The 11,374-nt window shown below is 35.8% G+C and overlaps 2 protein-coding genes across 3 annotated transcripts in view; both read left to right on the top strand.

Annotated features, from left to right (window-relative positions):
- LOC107696780 (mitochondrial import receptor subunit TOM70-like) overlaps positions 1 to 4,545 on the top strand; it is a 13,134-nt gene extending 8,589 nt beyond the window's left edge. Inside the window, exons 6-12 of the mRNA XM_016497284.1 lie at positions 218 to 425; positions 1,950 to 2,084; positions 3,014 to 3,121; positions 3,329 to 3,445; positions 3,557 to 3,654; positions 3,738 to 3,860; positions 4,023 to 4,545. Coding sequence (XP_016352770.1) covers positions 218 to 425; positions 1,950 to 2,084; positions 3,014 to 3,121; positions 3,329 to 3,445; positions 3,557 to 3,654; positions 3,738 to 3,860; positions 4,023 to 4,176 — 943 coding nt within the window. The 3' untranslated portion in view covers positions 4,177 to 4,545. The remainder of the gene's footprint in view (positions 1 to 217; positions 426 to 1,949; positions 2,085 to 3,013; positions 3,122 to 3,328; positions 3,446 to 3,556; positions 3,655 to 3,737; positions 3,861 to 4,022) is intronic.
- Positions 4,546 to 7,590: 3,045 nt separating this feature from the next.
- Positions 7,591 to 11,374, top strand: part of tbc1d23 (TBC1 domain family, member 23) — a 23,460-nt gene continuing 19,676 nt past the window's right edge. Inside the window, exon 1 of one of the 2 annotated variants that reach the window (XM_016497282.1) lies at positions 7,591 to 7,678. In XM_016497282.1, coding sequence (XP_016352768.1) covers positions 7,641 to 7,678 — 38 coding nt within the window. In that variant the 5' untranslated portion in view covers positions 7,591 to 7,640. The remainder of the gene's footprint in view (positions 7,679 to 11,374) is intronic. The other variant, XM_016497283.1, reaches the window with a different exon arrangement.

Here is an 11,374-nt window from a genome sequence, read left to right as displayed (position 1 = left end):
TACAGTATATGTATGTATGTATGTATATGTGTATGTATAAATGATTAATGATTAAATCACAGTTAAATAACTACAGTATTGAACTACTGTTTCCTTAGCTCAGGCTACCTAAGCAGTAATACAGTATATGTATGTATGTATGTATATGTGTATGTATATGCGTGTAATGATTAAATCACAGTTAAATAACTACAGTATTGAACTACTGTTTCCTTAGCTCAGGCTACCTAAAGGCTAAGCAGTATATGGAGGAGGAGAATTATGATAAGATCATCAGTGAGTGCACAAAGGAGATCGAGTCTGGAGGCAGGTACACAGCCGAAGCTCTTCTGCTCAGAGCCACCTTCTACCTACTGATTGGCAACGCCACAGCTGCTCAGCCTGATCTTGACCGTGTCATCAACATGGATGATGCCAGTGTCAAGGTAAATGGATTAGGATCAAGAGAAACCTTCTCTTACTGCCATCATCTACCAAATTACAGATTAAATGTATACTGTTTGCTAAAATACTGTTTACGGTTGTGGAAATTTTGCTCTCAGTTTTACCAGTCTCTTAACTGGTTTGCAACATTTCTAGTTTTATCATCAAAGATTAAAACATTTGGTCTTCATTTACATTAATGACATTTGTAGTGTGTCTTATTGATACTATTGGTGTTAAATAGGGACGTTAATTTTAACCGGCTAACCGTTAACCGACCGTAATAATTTTTGACAGATTAATACAATCAGTTAAATGGTTTAAAAAAGTCATTTATTAATTAATTTTCAGTAATTTATCAAAATATTTAAAAAAGTTTGCTGCATGGTTAAAATACGCTACGCGTATATAAAAAAATGTGTTTTTTAGAAGAAGAAAAAACAAGTTGCGTATAAGTCGCATTTTATTATTTTATTCAGAAATAGGCCTAATGCCGACGCGAAATGTTTACAAACATTATAATAAACACTGTAAACATAGCTAGGCTATTTTAGTTCCCCTCACTCCACAACAAATCCTTTCAATTAACAGTATTTAGAAAAGAACAAGAATTAAAAATATAAGAAGCTATAGCTATATAAACGACAAGCCAAAACAAATTCATTTAGGCTAAAACGAAACTGAAACCATGTAGCCTACTTCACTGGCGTTCCAATATCCACGTAAAACAAAATGTTTTGCATAACATCACGGCGGTATGGTGATAACGCTTAACGGCACAGACTTTACTACATATTTGAAATGAGCAGTGTGTTTTTTTCCATATGTTTGACTGACTGTATTTTACTATGATAATGAACAGTCTGCACTCTCAAGGTAGCAAAGCTTAACTGTGTGCGCGCATGCGGCACCGACACAATCACTTGAATTTTTTCCTTCTAACAGTGGAAGAAACTACTCCTTTTAGTCATAAAGATAATCAGAATTGTAAAAGGTTTGCTTTTATTTGTGTAAATGTGTCTGCCGTCTGGTTTCCTTTCGCGCAGCACAAAAATGAACCGAAACTCTGCATACTAGGCTACTTGTTGCACAGTTTTTTCTTTCGTTTTCTTAATTTATTATTTAAGTAAAAATATATTTCTCGTATAGGCCTATTTATTATTATTATATGAATATATTATTATTTGTATATATATATATATATATACATATATATATAATATAGCCTAGCTTTGTTTTTCTTCGCTCGCAGAAGCGCTGCAGGTACGTGATGTGATATGATGACCATGTGAATCCCCATGTTCTGTTGTTTGCTGCTTTTTGCACATGTAAAATTAATCCCCGGGAAACAAATGTTAGTATTTTTAACGGTTCACAGACACTTATCCTTTCTAATTTAATTCAATTCTAATTTAAAATAATTTTGTCGGTTAATGGTTAATAATCGGTTAGTGTCGGTTGTCGGTTAGGAAAAATAACCGAAATTAACATCCCTAGTGTTAAAGCATCTTTCCGATGTGTTTCAGTTACGTGCTAATGCGCTCATTAAACGTGGAAGCATGTACATGCAGCAGCAGCAGCCCCAGCTCTCCACACAAGACTTCAACATGGCTGCAGAGATCGACCTCCGTAATGCAGACGTCTACCACCACAGGGGACAGGTATGATGATTTCACATACATGTTGGAATTTTCATCTAAAGAAATGCTTAAAAGCAAGCCCTTATGTAGAATGTTAATGATATTAATATTTTAGCTGTAATCTTCATTTACAGTTTTTGAAGAATCAGGTGCCGTTGTTACTGCTATAGCAACTCAAATCCCTGCTGAGTTCATGACCCTCCCGAGTTAATGACCTTGTCACCTCAAATATATTTTCTGGCCTGCTTAAAATTCTGGGTAGAGGAGACTGTTGTGAGCTGCTTGCTATGAAGAACTGACTACCCAACATCCTACATGGATCTAATCCATGATAACTGTGTGACAAATTGTTTTATTTGTTTTCTATTAAATTTAATAATAATTATTAACTTGCTGAGACAAAGTTTTCTGAGTATAAATCTTTGTCTCACTGAAGCTGTGCCTAAACATAGATATGCTTTCTCTGGAAAGCCCAGAAGAGAAAATCACACAGGCTAAAAATTACTGCATGAGTCTTGTCGTAATTACAGTTGTGTATGTTAGTGGTGTGAATGTATAATTTAACACATTGCATTTATTATTATTTGACACCGCAGAGTGTGTCATATCATGACTGTTGCATGCTCAAAGTCTAGTGTGACCGTGGCATTAATCAGTCAGTTTGATGGGCATCTTACAGAAGAGTTTAAAAAACAGTAGATGGGAAATTCCCTGCGAAAATAGCCATTTTGAGTCAGCTAATGACTTCTGGACAATTTGGAATGTTTCTGTCTATGGCATTCACCAATTTACCTTAAGATGTTTGTACACCGTAGCAACTACATGGAATTTTTGACGCTCATTTTCATTATACAGTTTGCTTTGCAACATTGCTACTACTACTGTTAATTAGCAACATCAAACTTGTTAAAATATCTTGATAACCTATTGGTAATATTTTAATTTCTCAGTTGAAGATTCTGCTGGATCAGGTAGAGGAGGCTGTGGGAGATTTTGATGAGTGTATAAAGCTTCGACCAGACTCTGCGCTTGCCCAGGCCCAGAAGTGTTTTGCATTGGTAAGTACCACAGGAGGGTACTGCTTGCACATAAAAATCTTTATGCTGGTACTCTTCATGAAGATGTTAGAATGAGATGATACCTTTGCTTAATGGATGTGGTCTAATGCTATTGACTTTCAACCAAAACAACCTGATATGAGCAATTCTGAATTTTACTCATTGTAAAAGTGGTATGTACTTTATAGCCTTTTTTTTTTCTCATAGTACCGACAGGCCTACACTGGAAACAACCCATCCCAGGTTCAGAAAGCCATGGATGGTTTTGAGGACGTCATTAGGAGGTTTCCAAAGTGTGCCGAGGGCTATGCTCTGTATGCACAGGTATTGCTCACCTTGATTGCATAAACCAATTTATAAAATTGTGCTTTATCATTCTTTACTTAACTATAATGTATTGTCTTTGTTTTTTTGTTTTTGTTTTTTATTTGATAGGCACTAACAGACCAGCAACAGTTTGGTAATGCAGATGAAATGTATGACAAATGTATTGAACTAGAGCCTGATAACGCCACAACATATGTCCACAAAGGGTTAGTTTGATCTATTTTGTACTTCCTGTTAATCTATTCATGTTCAACAAAGTAAATACTAATCAGTTGTGTTTGTTTTGCAGTCTGTTGCAGCTTCAGTGGAAACAGGATCTGGAAATGGGTCTTGAACTGATTAGCAAAGCCATCGAAATTGACAATAAATGTGACTTTGCTTACGAAACTATGGGAACCATTGAAGTCCAAAGGTTTGTGATGTTACATTGCTTCCCCTTTTTTCTGTACTTTTTTCTATTCATAATTTGTAAGTCATTGATTATATTGAAACGTTTGTTTGGCTATTACAATCTTATGGTTTTAGTTTCAGACAAAACTAAAAAAAAAAAAAACATTATACATTTTTTCCACAGGGGCAATCTGGACAAGGCTATAGACATGTTCAACAAGGCCATCAACTTGGCCAAGTCAGAGATGGAGATGGCCCATCTCTACTCCCTCTGTGATGCTGCTTATGCCCAGACGGAGGTGGCCAAGAAGTATGGGCTCAAGCCTCCCACGCTATAACTCTTGCCTCTTTTCACCACTCTCTACTGCCAGGCCACAGTACACATCCCATAACCCATTTTTTTTTTTTATACTTCATTATAAAGATGATCATTATCAATGAAAAGGATGGCCCAACAAGTTCTGCTACCACGTTTAGACCAGTTTTTATTTGAGTACTGGAAGGTGGCACAGAAAATGGTGGAGGAGCAGCAAAAGTAAATAAGATAAAGCAGAAAGCAAGCAAGTGAAAAAGACTGATGGCTGCTTTGTTTGATATCAAATCATCGGTGTCATAGCTCACATCCTCCCTCACTGAGTATGGCTTAGGCTATCTTGCAACTTGCAACAGTACTCATTTGTTCATGTTCAGCCTCCCCTGCCAATATGGCTTAGGCTATCTTGCAACTTGCAACAGTACTCATTTGTTCATGTTCAGCCACTGTTGCAAGTTGGTGTGACAAATGTGAATCTTTTTGATTATATAATCTTAATTTAATGGTCAGCTATGGACAATGGGGTCTTTAATCAGTACTTTTTACTTTTTTTTTTCTTTTTCGTTCCATCCAAGACACCAGATTCAGTCAGTTTATTCTATTATACCAGTGTATACCATCAGCAGGACTGCTTTATGGATTCGTGGTTTGATGCTGTAATGTGCGCAAGTTTTGTCCTTTCACTGTCACATCCTAGCAACCTTACTTTGTTGTATGGGAAGTGAAGGATTAAAGTTTTAGTTGAGATGTATTTGTGTTATAAATCTGTTCTTGATGTGTCACTGCTGTGATGACACTGTGTTCATGAGAAGGGGATTTATGGTTAAATACGAAATTTGGCCATACAGTTATTCATTTTTGTGTTTATTTTTACCTTGAGTTTTGGGATTTTTTTTTTTTTTTTTTTTTTTACATTCTGTGCAGCATTTAAATGATAAACAAATTATAACGTAATATCCTATAGAAGATATTCAGTCTACTTAAAAAAAATAAAAATCTAAATCAAGACAAATTGCAGATTATTTAATGTTGTAAAATATAATATAAACTAACTTAAAACCCTCTTAGCCCTGTTCAAGAATTTTGCTGTGAAATCACCTTGCCAATTTCTTCAAACAGAGGCACTAAATTGTTAAATATTTAAAACTTAGCTGTGAGAAAAGTAATGTTTTTACGCAAACATTTTTGTGCAAAAACATGAATGAACCTAGAAAAAATATGATTCACCAAAATTACATTCCTCTCATTTTATCTTTCATACTGCACATATCTGATTTTATTTTGTTTAGTTTCTCTGTGAAATAATGTCATTGAGGCATATTTTTGAAGAACGGCTCCCTTCTTTATGAATCTAAATGCAAGAAAATAAAAGAAACACCTTACATTTAGCAACTAAGTTCTTACTCCCTGGTCTTTTGTTCAAATTTTGCATTCATTTGTAAAGACTTAGAAAGAGATATTGAAGTACTTTTAAAGTCGAAGTGGCATGCCCTTTAAATACATAATGTATATTTGTGTCCATGGAGGACAATTCTATAGAATCCTAAATAGTTGTATGTATATATGCGTGTATATATATATATATATATATATATATATATACACACACACACACATACACACAAATTAATTGTTTGGTAGTAGTTTAAATCCCTGTTTTAATTTCATTCAAGAATGGTGGTGTTCTTGATCATTTTTAATAAAACAGTAAGACAATTTTTGACTACTGCAGACATGACTTAATTATCTACATTCATTCATCCATCCATCTTTTTAAAGAAAGTTCATTTTATATTATTTACCTACTTGATTTGTTGTATGACTTCAACATCAAAAACAACAAAGTGGCATTACTGTCTTTCAAATATGGATTGAGATATTTTCTCTTATTGTGGCTCTATTTTTAAGCCATTGTTGATTGAATGTGTAATACGGTACAGGGCTTGGCTTTAACTTGACCAGAAATAATAGTTTACAAAAAATAGGATGTGATCATTTCCCTATGCATGTATACATTGATTATTAAGCGTTGCCTAATATGTAAATGTTTGCTTATTTCTTTTTCCAGCCTGATCAATTAGTATTAATGGATTCACAGACCAATTTTGAGGGAACAAATCATTCAAGACTGCTGCATGTTTGAAGATCATAAATGATTGTTTAAAATACACTTTACAATGCAAGCTAAGTGGCACCACCTAAAGGTTAAAAATGAATTTGTTGTGCTTGATCTGTTGAAAGTAGCTGTGCAAAATAATAATAAATAAATAAATGGCTCAAGTAAATATAAATAAATACAATAATAGGGGAAAATGTGTTGTTGGTTAAGTTTACCTGTGTATTAATGTATGATAATATAAAATAAAGAAATGAGTTGCTCATAATTCATAAAGCCAGCTTGGTTTTGTGTTTTGATGCAGATTAGTTTTATCTGTAATTATTTTTATTTAATGCTTATTAAATGTGGTGGTCACCACATGCCAAGGAACAGCAGATGAAAACTGGCTATTTTGGTTTAAACTGGCACATTTATACATCCCTAATATTAATGTGTATTGTTCTTAATAAAAGTATATTTTTACATTAGATTTTTTATTATTATATTTTTATTATGCATCTTAGTTGAAGTCAGCGCTTCAATTTCTGAATAATCCTGAAAGTAAAAATGACAAATGTTGTGGTGGTGGCACAAGTGCTTCCTAGGAGATCCTGTGAGGATGGCATGCCTCCTCACTTTTTGCCAGGGTAAAAAATCAAATGAGATCAGTAAATGAGCATTTGTATGCAATCATTGACATCAAAAGCATACAATGGTTGTCGACTTAGATGTTCCTCAGACAACTGGCATTTTGTTTTATTGATATTTTTGGCTAAATAAATAAACCTCACCAATCCTTTCAAATGTGTATCTGTATGATGAAGCAGCTACAGATGACACAAGAAGTGTGCAAGAAGTGAGATTAGCAATGTTAGTCTTTTTTCCCCTTTTATTAAAACAAAGTTCACAACAGTATACAAAAATATACATTAAAAAATATATGTACAATATATATTTATACACAAAAATGATATTTAGCCTATTAATTAAAAACTATATTCATCGGAAAGTCTTCTATTTTATTTATTCAATAACACATTACAAATTACATACATGTTATTGTATGACGACATCAAGGGGATGCGTCTTTACAGAAAAATCATTAACAATTGATCCCAAATCAATTCGGCAGCCTAATGCACAACAAATACATTTGATTCATTTTAGAGGCAGGCAACAAGTGTCATGCCATGTCGAAACTAAGCGGGTCTAGAACGCTCTTCTTTATTCATCAAAGCTAGAAACTCGCGCTTGTAGAATCCACAGTTTTGCTGATTATCGCGTTCTACGTCGCGTCTAGACTTGTGCTAAGCGCGTGCGTGTGGTCGTAGCGACAAGACGCTGCACGCTGCTATTTACGACACAGTTTGACGTGGACCGTCACCACAGCAATGGCGGATGCTGTAGGGGAAGTGCTTCAAGGCAGCTGGTAAGAAAACGCCACTGATCAGTTTTACCGTAGAACTATTCACGGTTCTCAGTCTGATATTGGCACTTGGAACTTGGAGTCCGTTGAAGAAAGACTATTAATGTTGTAGCTTTTTCACGACAGTCGTTTGAGTGGCAGGTAGATAGCGATGCTGAGCTAAACAGCTAACTTACGTTAGTCTGGCTAGCCAAAGCAGCGAGTGTATTGTTTGGAGACTTCAGCAGTTTCCCAGACCTGCTGAGAAGCAGTTTGACATTGTTATTTTATTCATATTGTGATCTGTATAATACGTATTTTAAGCGATTAAACGCCATTGTTGTGTTCTCGTAGAAGTTGGTTGTGTTAAAACCGCTTTTGCTAGGTGTTTGCGTAGCTTTGCACACAATAGAGTTGTGATGATTATGATTAGTTTTCGTTACCACTTCACTATGGCCAAGGTTTTTTTCCCCTCTAATATGGTATCTATGGTTTTAGCGACCGCTTCTCGGCTCTTGTTAAAAGTGTGAATTCTCCTGTTTAGCTGTGTAAGACATCTTTAATAGATATGGTAGCTTTCTGAAACTCTGTGATCCCGTCACTGTTTAGACTGAAACAGCTTTATGGACTTTTGTGACTCTTGTTCTCTTGTCCTCTGTGGTTGAAAATAATGACAAAGATCATAGTTTCAATTATCTACTGAAATAACAAAATGGAATGGTGGATTACTTTACTGTTTTTTTTTCTTCTTCTTTTTGTGATTCTTTTTATGACTCTTCCAGTTATGTCTTGTACAGGGAAGTTGAATCATGTATGAACATCAGACTCCTCCTGGGTTATAAATGTTTGAGGAATAGATGAGTATGTTTTCTTTTGACAGCCCAAGTAAGTTGACAACTTATTGATGTAAACATTTTTTTGTGCTTTAAAAATGTCTCAAAAATCTTGTCAAAATCTTGTTTGTGTAGACATGTTTTGGCGTAGAACAGAACTGTTCAGAAAACCATTTTGAATCTTGTAGTAATACACAGCCATGTATTTGTTACCATTTGTAAATGGTCATATACCTGAAGACCATTCTTTCTAAACACTTTTGCTTACCATTCTACAGAGGAACTACAAAATGACAATTAGTTTGGCAAAAATGGTTTTAATCCTAGGTTTTAATTTGAGTATTTAGCAGTTCCTCCACAATAGGAACAGTTTCACACATAGACATCACACACACACTTGTGCATTTTATCCAATTCCTATTCTGCTGAATATGGACCTTCCTGTTTTCACAGACAGTGACCAGGAAGATAAATGATTCCGTAGGAGAGATAAATGGAGCAATCTGTAATATCAAAGTCCATTATTTACCACAGATAGCGCTTCACGTGTTCGTTAGCTCCTGTTTCACCTAAAAAATAACAAAAAATAAAGATAATTTGTTGGCTCTTAAGTTTCCTGTCTCATTATTAAGGCATTCAGCCAAAATATCTGGATGTGGCAACTTGCATTTTCTCACCCCATTTTGGAATGCTTGGTATGGCTGGTTGTTAGACAGCTTTCGTCTTCTAGTACGTCAGGACTTAGAATGACTGTGGAACCCATCATCTAATCATCAATAATCGGCTTAATCTGTACTACAATTACACCTTTACACCGTGTTTGGGATTCTTGATGAATTTAACCAATTCCATTGATGTAAATAAATGTCACTACGGCAGTTATATAACAGATGAGGTTTTGTAGAAATTGCGAGAATGTATTGGAATAATCAGGTGAATGGGTTGAAAATTATACCAAAAAAGAAAGAGAGAAAAACAGTTTGTCATTAAGTACTAAATTGCAGGTACACATTAAGTGTTTGGTGTTTTTGTAATTGTGAATTATTGCTCTGAAAAAAAGTTTATTTTGTAATATGTCGTGTGTGTTTTAGCAGCAGCTGTTGTACGCATGAAAGAATTGCAGCATTTGCGGTGTGTTTGTTTTTAATGAGTGATGCGCATATTCTGATTCCAGCACAGTTGTTTTCAGCAGTAGCGTGTGTGTCTGAGAGTGTGGCGTTGTCTGAGATTTTTTTTCATGGCAGTATAGACATGGCATAAAAAAGCCTCGGAGGATTTCTTTTTGTTTTACCTCAGCTAAAAATGCAATTTAGTGCAAGTCGAGTGCTTTCTTTTTGTCTCCTGGAAATCCCCATGCCAAGTTCTTAGCTTGTTTTGCTAGTGTCTAGAGTTTGTAGTACCTTTGAGAGAAACCCTAGAGGAGAGTGGAGTGCTGAAGAGCAATGCAGAGAGCCCAAGTGTCTGATCATGCTGTGCCCTTTTGACTGAATATTGCACTTGGTGGAAGTCTTTTTTTTCTCCAGAATTCTCAATAATGTTTGTTCATAGCATAGCCATGTCAGCTGGTGTGCACAAACACGCCTTACTTGTTGTGGCCATATTAATTTCTGTAGTGTATTGCACATAAATGATTCATGACAGAGGCTGTTCACATTGGATGCTTTTTGCTATCTGCCTAAGCAATTTTTTTTAGTTGTTTACAAAATGCATCAGACAGATTGTTGTTATTCTTATTTAATAAATTATTTTTCAGCATCTATGACAACCAGTTGGCATGCAAACAGTGATCTGGCAGAGAATGAATTTGCATATATGCCGCCACAAATAGAGTGCAAGTCTGAGGAAAACACCGCTTCTGTTATGAATATTATTCAATATTTTAATTTGAATGCCGGATTGAAATGAACGCTGTTATTAGAGTAGTTAGTCGTTAGCATAAGCGCGGCTAACGCTAATATAATGAGCATTAGAATGGAAGTTTCTTTATTAACTATTTAATGCTCCTATAACTTTATGTTATTCTTGGCTGGATAACTCTAGCAGGTTTTAAAAGCCTTTTAAAATTAAATATGTACACAGTTTGGATTAAATGAAAGTATAGTCAAATTTTTTAATTAGCATTTTTTTGTTTTGCTTTGGTACCGAAATTGGTAAAGAGAACCGTGGATTTTCACTGGTATTGGTACCAAATACTGACATTTTGGTACCGTGACAACACTAATTGCAATCTAAAAACAAAAACTTTTAAAGTTACAAATATTTCAGCGAAATGTATATTTTAGTCAGAATTATTGCGCCCCTGTTTAATTGAGCTCTGTCTGTTTGGCACGCATGCACGCGGCGGCGCTCGTTCAAGTCTGTGAAGTAGGGCTGTGCGATTAATCGAAATCGTCATAAAATCGCGATTTGAGCATTCGCAATTTCTAAATCGCTTTACAGCACGATTTTCCGCACCCCCGACCTCCCGCAGTATGCTATCCGAACCAATCATAATGCAGCGCGCCTAAATTGTGCACGGGAACAGAACAGACCGGGCGGGCATACAAACGTAACACCAGGTTCACACACTCCGTCTGTGGTGCGTATTTTGTCTGCGCCCATGTTAACGGATCAGAGCGTTCACACTGCATGCGATTGCGGTCCGGCAAAGCAACGCCAGGTTCACACACTCCGTCTGTGGTGCGTATTTTGTCCGCGCCCATGTTAACGGATCAGAGCATCATGCGATTGCGCTCCGGCAGTGCGCTCCAGGAGCGGTGCGTCTGCATTAGTCATGCTGCGATCGTTTCCGCACGGAGTCTATTTCTGCTGTGCTGCACGCGCTGAATTAAAGGGGTCATATGATGCTTTTTTTAAAGATCATTATTTTGTGTATTTGGTGTAACCG

The sequence above is a fragment of the Sinocyclocheilus anshuiensis genome, unplaced genomic scaffold, assembly GCF_001515605.1.
Source record: "Sinocyclocheilus anshuiensis isolate Anshui unplaced genomic scaffold, SAMN03320099.WGS_v1.1 scaffold999, whole genome shotgun sequence".
NCBI classification, from domain to species: domain Eukaryota; kingdom Metazoa; phylum Chordata; class Actinopteri; order Cypriniformes; family Cyprinidae; genus Sinocyclocheilus; species Sinocyclocheilus anshuiensis.
The sequence above is the reverse complement of the archived record's forward strand: the minus strand, read 5'-3'. Positions and strand labels throughout refer to the sequence as shown.